At 42.3% G+C, this 15442-nt stretch overlaps 1 protein-coding gene across 6 annotated transcripts in view; it reads right to left on the reverse strand.

Moving 5' to 3' along the window:
• The window catches only part of MACF1 (microtubule actin crosslinking factor 1), a 421177-nt gene that overhangs the window by 327121 nt on the left and 78614 nt on the right, over window positions 1-15442 (reverse strand). The window contains exon 1 of one of the 6 annotated variants that reach the window (XM_037731187.1): window positions 4828-4950. The exons of the other annotated variants lie outside the window; for them this stretch is intronic. Within the exon in view, the coding sequence (XP_037587115.1) occupies window positions 4828-4879 (52 nt within the window). The 5' untranslated portion in view covers window positions 4880-4950. Of the gene's footprint in view, window positions 1-4827; window positions 4951-15442 lie in introns of those variants that run through there. 6 annotated transcript variants of the gene reach the window in all.

Genomic DNA, 15442 nt, shown 5'->3' on the forward strand with positions numbered 1-15442 from the left:
TTACAAGGATGTTCATTATCGCAGCAGTGAAAAATTAGAAATGTACATGCCCCACTACTGGAATATGTGAAATAAATGAACCTTCCATTTGATGAAGTTCCATAAAGCTGTGAAAAATCATGATGAGATAAAGGTATAAAGAATGCTCACAAAATAACAAAGAGCAAGACAGAGAACTACAACAACAGATATATAAAAGCAACATTATATACATATGGATAGAGAAAAGATGATGGAAATATAGCAAATTATGAACCTAATAATTTGTAGGATGTCGGTGATTTTATTAGTTTATTTTTCCCTGCTTTCTATAAGGACAACATAGTGCATCTACTTAACATCAGAAGAAAAAGTCAAAAAAGTCTTTTTTCCAAGCCAAGTTGAAGAGGGGAAAAAAAGCACCGCCTCCCCCCTTAAAAAAAATCCATTCTCTGAGGGTATATGTTGGGGTGTGAGAGCTTGTCCTGCTTGACTGGATGTGGTAACAGGGGACAGGCTTCTCAGCTGGCAGACTAAGTGGATGTCCCAAGCAAAGCTATAAGATAATGAGAAACATGATCTGACAAACATAGCAGAACTAATAGAACCCAAAAAGGACCACGTTCTTTCTCGGTAGTCACCTTTTCCACTTATTCAACAATATTGTTGCTGTTCAAAATATCTGGAACTCCTGATCTATAACTACCTACAGACTAGTAGTACCATCTTTCCAATGTTTTCAATAGTACACTTTTTATTCTTTGAGATTTGGGTTTAATTTTGTCTTGGGTCAAATATCGTATTTTGACCAAAAATTAGGTATGACTATAAAATGACCATGGAGCTTCTTATGAGGGTCGGAGCCTGGCACTGAAGAGAAAACCCACAAAAAGCATGCTTAAATAAAAGTATGCAGCATAGGTACCATTGTTAGAGTATTTTTTCAACCTCCTATGGTGACTATTGAAAGACATTTAAATATATGGGTTTAGTTCAATTCAATGCCCCAAATGTTCTTTTTGTGCTTACTATGTGCCAGGCACTATGCTAGGTGAAGGAGACTCAAGGATAAATGACACACAGTTCCTGCCTTTAGAAACAGTATAGTTAACATCTATCAGGCTCCTAGTCTGCATCAGATATTGTATTCACTATCTCATTTAATCCTCACAACACCTTTTTTTTTTTGTTTTTTTCTGAAACAGAGTTTTGCTCTTGTTACCCGGGCTGGAGTGCAATGGTACGATCTTGGCTCACTGCAACCTCTGCCTCCCAGGTTCAAGTGATTCTCCTGCCTCAGCCCCCCGAGTAGCTGGGATTACAGGCATGCACCACCACGCCTGGTTAATTTTGTGTTTTTATTAGAGATGGGGTTTCTCCACGTTGGTCAGGCTAGTCTCAAACTCCTGACCTCAGGTGATCCACCTGCCCTGGCTTCCCAAAGTGCTGGGATTACAGGTGTGAGCCACGGTGCCCGGCCTCACAGCATCTGGTAAATTCTATGATCCCCATTCATACAAATGAAAAAACTGAAGACTACAAAAGTTACAGATACTTGACCAAGAAGTAAAGACTATCAGGAAAATCAAATGTTTAATAAAGTAACTAAAATATAATGTGATATGCTCTAAAATAAGTATGCTTAAAGTACCATGGCACCATAGATGAGGGAAAGAGAATAATTCTACTGGGAATACAAAAACAAAAACAAAACTTATGGAGGAAAAGTGAGACTTGGGCAAGGCATTGGAAGATGAGCAGAAATTTGGTATAAAGAGACAAAAATAATGGGAAGAGGGAATAAGACAGTATATGCGAAGGAAGAGAAGGGTGAAAGTACGTAAGTATGCTGGGGTATATTTCTTTTTTTCTTTTTCTTTTTTTTTAATCTATCTATTTAAGCAATAGGGGCAGGGCAGGACACAGTGGCTCACGCCTGTAATCCCAGCACTATGAGAGGCTGAGGCAGGCAGATCACTTGAGGTCAGGAGTTTGAGACCAGCCTGGCCAACATGGCAAAACCCCACCTCTACTAGAAATACAAAAAATTAGCCAAGCATGTTGGCTCACGCCAGGTGCTCAGGAGGCTGAGGCACAAGAATTGCTTGAACCCAGGAGGCAGAGGAGACAGAGGGGGAGAGAGGGGGAGAGAGAGGGACAGAGAGAGAGAGAGAGAGACAGACAGACAGACACGGGCAGGCAGGCAAGGTATACTCTGTCACCCAGGCTGGAGTACAGTGGTATGATCACAGCTCACTGCAGCCTCAAAAATCCCCAACTGAAGTAATTCTCCCACCTCAGCCTCCTAAGTAGCTGAAACTGAAACTATAGGTGCACACCACCATGCATGGCTAATTTTTGTGTTGTTTGTAGGGACAGAGTTTTGCTACTGTTGCCATGGATGGTCTCAAACTCCTAGCCTCAACTGATCCTCCTGTCTCAGCCTCCCAAAGCACTGGGAATACAGGCATGAGACACTGTACCTGGCCATTATATTTCTCTTTTAAAAGTCAGTTATCATCTCATAGTCCTATCACAAATTTTTCTTAGCAAAAGCTAGTGAACTACTTTCTCATCACTCTACTTCTCTGCCTCCCTAATTAATCCCTAATTACCTAATTATCTCAGTCAAGGCACAGGCCTCGACACTGACAAAAAGCAGGACTTGGGCCAATAGTTTAACCTGTTATATCCATGAGAGAGGTCCATCTGGGCAGAAATAACCCCAATAACTAAAGTTTTGGGCAGGCTTGAGAAATGGAAGTTAAAGCCCTCCAGAAAAAGCAGAAGCAGTGGAATATATTGCATCCCAATCCTGACATCAAAACATCAAAAATTCATAGGAATTTGGGGATCAAAACTTCAAAAACTTGTACAATGTCTCTATTCTCCCACTGGATTCCCTTCAACAGTTACCTACTAGATGGACGAATGGCTACAAGCTGAACCATGCCAAGAAAAGCAATAGTCAGTAACTAAATGAAGAGGGGAGCCAATTACCTCTTTCCATCAGCCCTTCTGGAATACACAAAGATACAGGTGAAAAGAAGGGAAGTAATCATTCGCCGCAATCATGGTGCACAGTGGGTGAAACTCAACCTACTGGGGGATTTGACAAAGGCAATGGTTTGTATCTAACTCTCTGCCTGGCAGCCCAGAATTGGGGGAATGCTTGTCTAAGACCTATAGCAATATTCCAAAAAACTATTAAGAACTAAACCAAAAAAACTACATGATCTCTTTCTAGGAACTTCTCCCACCTGAATAAGACTCAGGTTCCAGTAGTAAAGAGTTTAAATCTGATACTTTCTTTGAGTGAACAAGAGAAACTGCTATATATTGTACATTTTATGCTATAAAGACTTTTATACAGTGTATATAAGTGAAGGGAGCAAACAATAGTGAATGAGAGATAGAAAACAGAACTCCATTCAAGGTGGGTAGCAGGGCGGGGAGAAAACATCTATTGCTTTCACTCTAAAGCACCATACTACTGCTGTTTCTCAGAGAGGAAGATGCCTAGATGCATTTTACACATATGCTTGGTCAGATGTGGGTATTCTTCCCTTCTTCACATGGTCTCTAGCACCAGACAGCAGCACTCACTCACTCCAGACTCTGGGTCTCTTTGCTGTGTTATTTGGGTTCTGTACCTCTAAGATGACCTCAGAGTGGTCCTTCTACCTCAGGTTCCCAAGTAGTTAAGGCTACAGGTGCATACCACCATGCCCAGCTAAATTTTTAACATTTCTGTAGAGATAAAGGTCTCATTTTGTTGCCCAGGCTGGTCTAGAACTCCTGGGCTCAAGCAATCCTCCCACCTCCGCCTCCCAAAGTGTTGGGATTACAAGTGCGAGCCACCATGCCTGGCCCATATATCCCTTTATAGCATACAAAGCTCTCCATATATGTTTCTTAGAACCCGAGTTCTTCAACAGATAATGAAAGAAAGTAAAATATCTATATACCCTGGCAGGAAGCAAGTACAGATCTCCTGCCCACACCCTGTCTGCCGCTTTCCTCATCCCTGAAAAGAACCCAGTTTACTCCTTTTCTCCCTCTACCTCCTCCCACTCTCTCCACACCCCATGGTTGCTCTGGGTCCAGAATCCTAACTTTTGACGAAAGAAAAATGGTTTGAGCACCCCCCTCTGCAGATGGAAATAAAACCACTTATTAATTAGAAAAGCGAATCTAAAAAGATTTCATTTATTTTTCTCTTTAGTACCCAAAAAGAGTCCTACATCACATCTGAGTACATTCTTCTGTCTGATCAGTGAAGAATTTGCCAATGATGCAGTGAAAACACTATTTCCTTTAAATATTACTTTAATAAAAAGCTGCCTCTTTCAAAGTCATTGATTTACCCTTTACAAAGGCTATATCTATAGATCATCAAGCTGCATTCCTCCCTCCGCCCTCCTCCCCACTCCCAACTCCTGTTCTTTCCACAAGGGACTCTGACTCACTGTAGACACTGGAAAACCTGGCCCAAGAAACCTAACTACACCTAGGTGAGGCTGCAGGGCCCTACCCACACTGTCTGGCCACCTGAAAGAAAACAGGGAGTGCCCTGAGCCCTCTGAGCTCAAGAATGCAGGGGACATTTCTTATTTGTCCATTCAAGCAAGACAATAGGCTGTTGCTGAAGTACCTGAGGGGATTCTCTCCTACTCACTTAGGATTGCATTTACAAACTCTATCCCTTCTGTTTAATTGCCTAAACACATAAAAAATATGGCTGGCTCAGAGCAGGAGGGCTTTACAGACCCCATACAACACACACCATAATAAGCGTTCACACACTCAGCAAGGACAAAGGGTAGGGAGCCTGAAGCCTTATAATACCTCTAAGGTTGTTGAGTCCCTCCAGGAACTTCTGATACTTGCAGGCGTTCATGCTGGGCCCAGCTGTGCTGGTTCACTGGCTGAAAATAGGCACCACGCACAGTGACAGCGGAGAAGTGAAAGCATGCAAACCAACAGATCTCTACTCCTGCTTCTATTAGCCCCTAAGAACTGGACTTTGACCACATTTACAAGTGACGTCACCAGAGAAGTCTCATTACATTAAAGCCTTTTGAGCACCCACATTTGTTCCAGTCAGCGGAAATACCTCCCCAGGAGAGGCCAACCCCTCCTTTGTGCAAATGAGCTACAGAACCACAACAGCCCCTGCCTATCATCTGCCACCTCATCTCTAGACCCTAGCCCAAGCTCCACTAAGATTACTGCTCCTCTTGCTTAAACTCTAGGGAGAGAAGGTTAAACGCTTTTCAGGACACCAGTCAGGGGCTCATTTAACGTTTGAGATCAAAATCTTTAAAGAGCCCTGCTCACCACAAGAATGTCACCACAACAGCAGCTCTTGAGCAAACATTACATGGCAACGAGACAGGTTTTACAAAATAAACAGTACACTGCACTCTCCTTACAGCACTCCTGTTTATAGACTGGAATACAGCCACACAACAGAAGGAGACACTGTATATCAAGGCAGTTCAAGGTAGGGAGGGGGGAAGAAGCAGAAACAGTCAAGCTCATTCCCTCAGTGCTGTAAGCACAACCACTGAGGGAGTGAGAACCTCTCCATAGATAACCAGGGAGAAAGTGCAGCCCAGATATCACCCACATTTCCCCAACTCCAAGACACTATTTCATTCAGATTTGTTTTGGGTTTGCTTTAATGTGTCAGTCACTACTGCAAATTTCTTTCTACTGTTGGCCTCAAAAAGATGACCATTCCAATAGTCACAGGCTCTTATGATAAGCTACCCATATTATAATCAGAGGGGGAATATCCTGAAATTTCTATAGCATGTTTGTTGTAAAATGGCTCATTTGCATTATTAGACTCATCTTGAAAGTATTTTATGAAAATAATTGCAACTTTTTATTATCAAATAAGAAAACAGAGGTCCAGCCTGAGCAATATGGCAAAACCCTGTCTCTACAAAAACTACAAAAAATTAGCCAGGTGTGGTGGTGCACTCCTGTAGTCCCAGCTACTTGTAGGGCTGAGGCAGGAGGATCACTTGAACCTGGGAAGTTGAGGCTGCAGTGAGCTGAGATGACACCACTACCCTCTAGCTTGGGTGACAAAGTGAGACCCTGTCTCAAAAAAAAAAATGTAAACAGAGGTTAAGTAATCTGCCCAAAGGGCACCCATCACACCAATGAGATAGCATGGCAAGAAGCTATGTTCCCCAAATCTGAGCTTGAAAAATTCTTGTTTATCTTACCACAAAAGCCTTGGCATACTAGAAACTGAGGAGCTATCAACTGAGTCAAATCCCCGAACAATCCCTCATATGGGAGATACACCCACCCCACCCCCAACCAAGATTTGAAGTTTTTAAGACAACCTGGCTCACAGGATGCTACTGAGTAACCTAGGGAAGAGTTCACAGCATACCAAATACACTGCTCTGCAAAACTCCCAGTTACACAGGTTGGATGCAGGTGGAGAAATGGTGTAAGTAGCACTGTAAAAACAGAAAAGAGAGTATGTCCACTTAAAAAGATCAGGCTAAATAAAGAAAAAAAATTTAAAAAAAAGGTCAGGCTAAATAATTGTAACAGCGGCTAAGATAATGGAAAGGGGCTGGATGTGGTGGCTCACTACTGCAATCCCAACACTTTGGGAGGCTAAGGTGGGCTGACTGCTTGAGCCCAGAAGTTTCAGACCAGCCTGGGCAATACAGTGAGACCTCATCTCTGCAAAAACTAAAATTGTTAGCCAGGTGTGGTGTCCCATGCCTGTAGTCCCAGCTACTGGGGAGGCTGAGGTGGGAGGTTCACTTCAGCCCAGGAATTTGAGGCTGCAGTGAGCTATGGTTGTGCCACTGCACTCCAGCCTGGGTGACAGAGTGAGACCCTAACTTAGGAAAATAAAAAGATAATGGAAAGGGAAAGTAATAACCAACCCAAGCTTTTGTGCCTTCCAATGCCACTAGTCAGTCAACAGAACCAGCAAGGTACTAGTTTTTGCAAGGTACTACTTTGTGCAGATGTGAGTATCAGGAGTTATGAGGGAACACAAATACGTGGTTCATTTTCTCAAAAAGCAACTTGAGGCTGGGCTTGGTGGCTCATGGCTGTAATCCCTGTACTTTGGGAGGTCAAGGCAGGCAGATCACCTGAGGTTGGGAGTTCAAGACCAGCCTGACCAACACGGAGAAACCCCATCTCTACTAAAAATATAAAAAATTAGCCGGGTGTGGTGGTACATGCCTATAATCCCAGCTACTCAGTAGGCTGAGGCAGACGAATTGCTTGAACCCCGGAGGCAGAGGTGAGCCAAGATCACGCCATTGCACTCTAGCCTGGGCAACAAGAGCAAAAAACTCTGTCTCAAAAAAAAGCCAATTTGATAAGCAAGATAAACAGTTTAAAAGGGAGTTTAGTGCTTAAAGAGCATAAGTTACACAGGATATAGTAAAAAAGACAAATACAGACTCTTGTAGAGTCAATCCAGGATTTCAGAGTCTATCTCAACTTTGCCACTAACTAGTTATATGATGCAGGAGCCCCAAATTCTTTTTTTGTTGTTTTTGAGACAGGGTCTTGCCTATCACCCAGGCTGGACTGCAGTGGCACAATCTTGGCTCACCACAGCCTCGACCTCCCAGGCTCAAGCAATACTCCCACCTCAGCCCCCCCAAGTAGCTGGGACTACAGGCACATGCCACTATGCCTGGCTAATTTTTGCATTTGTTATAGAGAGAGTGTCTCGCCATGTTGCCCAGGCTGGTCTCGAACTCCTGGGCTCAAGTGACCATCTGGCCTAGGCCTCCCAAAGTACTGGGATTACAGGAGTGAGCCACCATCCCAGGTCCCCAAATTCTTATAAAATACTAACTCTTAACTTTTTTAGGTCATAAATTCCAGTGAGAATGTGATGAAAACTAAGGATACTTTTCCCTAGAAAAAGATATATATTTACCTACATAAAAACTTTTGTTTCCAAGTGGAGAAGTATCAAATGGACCTCAGCTAAAGAACTCCTGAACTGACGTCAAGATCTCTTCTGTGTCATGATCTGAAAGCAACTAACATATGTCATAATCTGAATTTAAATGCTGAAAAGAGTAAGATGCAAAGGAATGATCAATCAGCCAGAGAAGAACTAGTCCCTTTTGCTTTTTCTGTAAAAGTCTATTCAGAGACTCCTCCCACTAAAAGAAGGAAAGCAGACTAGACAACAACAATCTAACAGCAGAAACAACTGACTTAATCACTTAAACTAAGTGCATTTAAAAGACAACATATGCTAGTTTGTCATTTCCTCTGTGTGTTTCATCATTAAAATTGTTTAATAACATTTATCAGATAAAAATTAAACAAAAACAAGGATGTTTGGAACTATGGAATGAGTGATGGTTCCAAAGAGGCTCTTGGAAAAGGAGGGTGGTGGTGCAATGGTCTGGCTTCCGTTGTATTGTCGGAGACCAGGGATCTTTCCACAGAATCACAGCATTTTAAAGAACCACAGTTCAATACCTCTGTATGCCCTTCATGGCTATTCATCTTTTATTCTCCAATGGATCTCACAAAGGCAAATAGTGAGACGTAACCTCAGGTGGTAAGAGATTCTGCCCTAAGTTCCAGACACAGGCAGACAAACGTGAAAGACTCAGAATTTGGCAGGCTAATAGGCATTCTTTGGCCAGCTGCTGACAAAGGGGGAAAAAAAAAAAGCCCTTCTGTATCCAACAGCCCTCACAAAGGCACAGACACCTAAGAGCTGAGTGGAACTTGACTGAATGCAGCCAGATCAGGAAGTCCAGACTACAGTGCATGAGATGTGGTCCTGAGGGCTTCTCAATCTATAGTGACAGGAGGCTGTTAAAAAAAAATCCCGGCCGGGCGCGGTGGCTCAAGCCTGTAATCCCAGCACTTTGGGAGGCCGAGGCGGGTGGATCACGAGGTCAAGAGATCGAGACCATCCTGGTCAACATGGTGAAACCCCGTCTCTACTAAAAATACAAAAAATTAGCTGGGCATGGTGGTGCGTGCTGTAATCCCAGCTACTCAGGAGGCTGAGGCAGGAGAATTGCCTGAACCCAGGAGGCGGAGGTTGCGGTGAGCCAAGATTGCGCCATTGCACTCTAGCCTGGGTAATATGAGTGAAACTCTGTCTCAAAAAAAAAAAAAAAAAAAAAAAAAATAAAAAAAAAAAAAAAAAAAAAAAAAAAAAAAAAAAAATCCCTTACCCTGCTCAAGGACAGAGCCCAGATGAGTCAGGTTCAGGATACTGCTCCTAAAACAGGGCAAGTTCATCAGCAGAGAGTTAAAATCGAGGAGAAAGACGTAGACCAATGAGGAGAGAACAAGTGCTTAGAGTTCCCATAGTTCTCCCAAAACCCCTAGAAATCAACACCTTCTGTAATTCCTTTGAAGCAATATTTCTCCTAAAAACAAATATCCCCCTCCCATAGAGCACCCACATATCAGTGTCAGTGAAACTAAACCTGGACAGCAAGATCAAGGAATTCATTCAATCATTCATCCCGTATATATTTGTTGAATGCTTACCAGGTACAAGGCACTGACCTAGGGGCTAGATAGCATCCAGAACTCAAGAGTCTCATCAGAGGGAGAGCAGGACAAAAAAAATGGCAGTGTTTCGTCCACAGTCATACCACCCTGAACATGCCTGATCTCGTCTGATCTTGGAAGCTGAGCAGGGTCAGGCCTGGTTAGTATTTGGATGGTAGAAATGGCAGTGTCTCTTCAGATTCAAAGATGAGGGTCATGGAGTCATCAAACTAAGGGCACAGCTGACTTGCAACTGCTCACTCTTCAGACAAACCCTGAAGGCAAGTGGTTTAAGGACCGGAAAGGTAACTCTCCTCATATAAATACACTGATTTTCTTTGAGACAGAACTGACATCCTGACAGCCAGTTGCCACTACTATTCCAAAGCAGCTGCTAACCCAGGAAACAGCAAAAATGTCTCCAGTGACTTAAGAAGCCAGTAACAAAAGCAGGTGCCAGGTTCAGGATCCTATTCAGAGAACAACAAAGATCACTTTCTTCATTGTCTCCCCCTGGCAGTGTCTGGTGGAGAGAAGGGTTGAATTACACCTTGTCCTTCTGGTCTACTGGACAGAAAATGAGTTTGCCATCTGAAGAAAGGGCTGGCCCCAGGGCCATAGCTGCCTCTGCAGGGCTGAAGAAAGGAAGACAAAGTAAGTCAGGCCTTATACTTAGAAGGAAAGGGCTGAACCAGCAAGACCAAGGGAGGCTTCAACGGGAATTAAGCGTAGGTCTGGCAAAAAGGGTACAAAGAGCTCTGCTCAACCCTGTGGCCAACCCAGGCCTGGGGAGTTACTTGATGTGGATTAGACCTATGCTACAGGGCCCAACAAGAGGTTTTAAAAGAGCCCATGCTTTAGGCTACAGATCCTCGAATAAGCTCACTTTATTTGAGCCTTTTCTTTCTGGCTGTGGGTCGAAGGAGAAATGGTTGGCTCCTTTGAGTCCTCTCCTCCCTAAGGTGATTATGTAATACTACAAGATCAAATGAGGCAAGAAGCACTAAGCAATTGAGAGAGAAGGCAAAAACACTTGCTTTTAGGATAAATCTGTACCTACAGGACCTCAGATTCTAGTCCCACCTGAGACTAAGGTTCCCCTTTCAGTTCATAAGATCCCAAAATAACCTAAAAGCCTCACTCACTGCTAGGCATTCTGAAGAGCTAGGAAAAGATCAGAGTTAAGAGTCACCTTTCACTGGAACAAGGTTGTAGATTTCTATCAGAGATATAGAAGGGTCTGAAATTTATTTCCACAAAAGCATATTCAAACAGTCAGGTGTAACAGAGGGCAAGTCAACAGCCTCCCACCTCCTGTAAGAATAGTTTCTCTCATCGACTCCATCTGGACTCAGAGGATACAGCTGCACCACTAAGTCAGCTAAGGGTTGGTGCCTGCTTAGGAGAACTACATTTAGTCATTCTGAAAAACCTAGTGGAAGAAAAGTGCTTTCTGGCTCAACTCACCTGGGCTGTTCTGCCAGCAAATCAAACAAGTCTCCAGAAACACAGGCCACAAACTGCCTTTTTTTTCTTTTTTTAATTTAAGTCACTAGGTTTGTGATAAAGTTCTGGTAGCATTCTTTTGTTGCTTTTGAGCAGACAAAGGAGGCAAAATAAACATTTTTCAGAAGTCAGACTCTAGACACCAAAAATAACATAATGGAACTTTCCCCTAAAGCTGCCATTTGCTAACAATGAGGCTATGTTTAAAAAGAAAGTCCAAGATAGAATGTATGGTGGTAACTCCAGAATGGCAGTGTATGAATTCTGAGCAACTTATTACTCTCATGTCTAAGAAAAAATTCCGCGGGAGAACATCAGTGTTGAGGAAGTGCTAGAAGTACCTAATTGGCACAGCCTCAATGAGGGTAACATCTGTTTAATAAGTAGTGGGCACATATGTTAACTGCTACACATTATCTGTACTTGTCTATATGCTTGAACTATACAAAATTAAAAAAAAAAGCAATGTGCCTAGAAATATTCAAAAAAAAAAAAAAAAAAAAAAAAAAAGCAATGAATCAAACTATCCATCAAATTTACAAGTACACATACCCTTTGATCCAGTAATTCTACATTTAAGATTTTTTTCCTGGGCCAGGTGCAGTGGCTCACATCTGTAATCCCAGCACTTTGGGAGGCTGAGGCGGGTGGATCACCTGAGGTCAGGAGTTCAAGACTAGCCTGGTCAACATGGTGAAACCCTGTCTCTAAAAAATAAAAAAACAAGAATTTTTTTCTATGCAAAATGACAAATGTACAGCAAGGTTTTTCACTGTAGCATTCTGTAATAGCAAAAGATTGGTAGCACTCTGACTCTCCATCAATAGCGAACTGGCTAAATAGATCACCATATATCCATACAACAAAATAAACAGGAGGAAAAAAAACACTTTTTTTTTTTTGAGACAGTCTCACTCCATCACCCAGGCTAGAGTGCAGTGGGGCAATCTCGGCTCACTGCAACGTCCATCTCCCAGGGTTCAAACAATTCTCCTGTCTCAGCCTCCCGAGTAGCTGGAATTACAGTTATGTGCCACAACACCTGGCTAATTTTTCATTTTTTTCTTTTTTTAGTAGAAGCAGAGTTTCACCACGTTGGCCAGGCTAGTCTTGAACTCCTGACCTCAACTGATCCATCCACCTCAGCCTCCCAAAGTGCTGGAATTACAGGTGTGAGCCACCATGCCTGGCAGAGAAAAAAAGGTCTTTATGTGATGGTATGGATTATAGTCAATACATAATAAATAAAGCCAGGTAAAGAACTGAATGTATATCATTTTCTCACGTTTTTTTAAGGAAGGAAGAATAATATAGAGAATTTACATTCCATAAAGGCAGGAATTTTTGCCTGTTCAGTTTATCCCCTCAGCATAGCATAGTACCTGGCACACAATAGGTGGTCAATAAATATTTGCTGAATTGATTTTTTGAACAAATAAATGTACATTATCATCTCTGGAATGAGATATAAGAAACTTAATATTTGAGAGAGAGATCCAAGATGGCTGATCACTAGCAGCTCAGGACTGTAGATCCCAGTGAAAGCGCAGAGAACGAGAGGACGCCACACTTTCAGATGAATTTTTGTTGCTCACGCACCAGAAGATTCCCAGCGGAGGAGCCCGACAGGTCGCCAGCACGACTCTTGTGGCCGGCGAGGCGGTTTTGCCGCTGCCTTGGTGCAGCAGTTCTTGGTGCAGAGTCAGAAAAGCACCATCAATCTTAATGCTGCTGTTTTGGCCGGCACAGTGGGTTGCTCAGATTTTAGCGCCGGGAATCAACAGGTTGGACGTCCATTCAGAAACCCAACTATAAAGACCACAGATGGATAAATCTATAATGAAGGGAAGAAACCAGCCTAAAAAGGCTGAGAATACCCAAAATCAGAACGCTTCTCCCTCTACAGGGGATCACAGTTCCTCATCAACAACGGAACAAGGCCTGATGGAGAAAGACTGTGTTCCATTAACAGAAGCAGGCTTTAAAAGGTGGATGATAAGAAACTTCTGGGAATTAAAAGAACTTGTTATAACCCAATGCAAAGAAACTAAGAACTCTGAAAAAGGTTTGATGAAATGTTAACAAGATTACACAATTTAGAGAGGAATATAAGTGAATTAATGGAGCTGAAAAACACAACACGAGAACTTCGCGAACTATGCACAAGTTTTAACAGCTGAATCGATCAGGCAGAAGAAAAGACATCAGAGGTCGAAGACCAGATTAATGAAATAAAACGAGAAGAAAAGATTAGAGAAAAAAGGATAAAAAGGAACAAGCAAAGTCTCCAAGAAATATGGGACTATGTGAAAAGACACCTACATTTGATAGGTGTACCTGAATGTGACGAAGAGAATGAATCCAAGCTGGAAAATATGCTTCAGGATATTATTCAGGAAAACCTTCCCAACCTAGCAAGGCAGGACAATATTCAACTCCGGGTAATACAGAGAACACCACAAGAATATTCCTCGGGAGGACCAACCTCAAGGCACATAATTGCCAGATTCACCAGGGTTGAAATGAAAGAGAAAATACTAAGGGCAGGCAGAGAGAAAGGTCAGGTTACCCACAAAGGAAAGCCTATCAGACTCACAGCAGATCTCTCAGCAGAAACCCTACAAGCCAGAGGAGAGTGGGGGCCAATACTCAACATCCTTAAAGAAAAGAACTTTCAACCCAGAATTTTACATCCAGCCTTCATAAGCGAAGGAAAAATAAAATCTTTTGTGAACAAGTAAGCACTCAGAGATTTCATCACCACCAGGCCTGCTTTACAAGAGCTTCTGAAAGAACCACTACAAATAGAAAGGAACAACCAGTATCAGCCTTTCTAAAAAATACCAAAAAAATAAAGAACATCAACATAATTAAGAACTTAAATCAACTAATGGGCAAAACAGCCAGCTAACATTAAATGGCAGTATCAAACTTACATATATTATTATTAATTCTAAATTTAAATCAACTAAATCCCCCAGTCCAAAGACAAAGACAGGCAAAAAAGGCCAAGACCCATTGGTATGCTACATCCAGACCCATCTCACATGCAAGGATACACAAAGACTCAAAACAAAGGGATGGAGAAAGATTTACCAACCAAATGGAGAGCAAAAATAAATAAATAGAAAGCAGGAGTTGCAATTTTTGCTGATAAAATAGACGTTAAAGCAACAAAGATCAAAAGGAGCAAAGAAGGATATTACATAATGAAAAAAGGATCAATGTAACAAGAAGAGCTAAAGATCCTAAATATATACGCACCCAATACGGAAATACCCAGATATATAAGACTTATAAAGAGACTTAGACTCCCACACAATAATAATGGGAGACTTCAACATCAATATTAGACAGATCAGTGAGACAGAAAGTTAACAACGATATCCCGGACTTGAACTCAGATCCGGAACAAGTAGACTTAATTAACATTTATAGAACTCTCCACTTTAAATACACAAAATATACACTCTCATCACTACCACATCACACCTATTTACAGGTTTAAATGAAATATTGGTTGGCTCCTTGTTAGTTATTTTCTTCCCTCATCATTTTTTTTTATGTCTCTATTATTAAACACAATTATAGGCATACCCGTTTTTAGACTGCATTCTAGCCCGGGCAATAAAGCAACACCCCTCCCTGTTCTCTCTCCCTCTTCCTCTTCCTCTTTCTTCCTCTCCTTCATTCTTTTTTTTTTTTAATTCTTTTTCTTTCTCTCTTTGCTCTTAAAAAAAAAAGAAACAATATTTATTGCTTGTATAGAGGGTTATGCACAGGATTTTTCACTATATATCTTTGTCTCTTTTGAAAATTCAATTATGTGAATGTTAGGCAAAAAATGAAAGTTTAGGCCAGGCATAGTGGCTCACACCTGTAATCCTAGCGCACTGGGAGGCGAGGTGGGTGGATTACCTAAGGTCAGGAGTCCCAGACCAGCCTGGGCAACATGGTGAAACCACATCTACTGGGAAGCTGAGGGAGGAGAATCACTTGAACCTGGGAAGTGGAGGCTGCAGTGAGCTAAGATTGCGCCTCTTCACAGCAGCCTGGATGACAAAGTGAGACTCCGTCTCAAAAAATAAAATAAAAATAATAAAATAAAAGTGTAAAAGACAAGCAAGCTGGGCCAGGCGCGGTGGCTCACACCTGTAATCCCAGCACTTCGGGAGGCAGAGGCAGAGGGATCATAACGTCAGGAGTTTGAGGCCAGCCTAGCCAATATGGTGAAACCATATCTCTACTAATAATACAAAAATTAGCTGGGCATGGTGGCTCGCGCCTGCAGTCCTGGCTACTGAGGAAGTTGAGGCAGGAGAATCGCTTGAACCTGGGAGGTGGAAGTTGCAGTGAGCCGAGATCGTGCCACTGCACTCCAGCCTGGGCAACAGAGTGAGACTAAGTTTCAAAAAAA

Source organism: Cebus imitator, unplaced genomic scaffold (genome assembly GCF_001604975.1).
Source record: "Cebus imitator isolate Cc_AM_T3 unplaced genomic scaffold, Cebus_imitator-1.0 Scaffold385, whole genome shotgun sequence".
NCBI lineage: Eukaryota > Metazoa > Chordata > Mammalia > Primates > Cebidae > Cebus > Cebus imitator.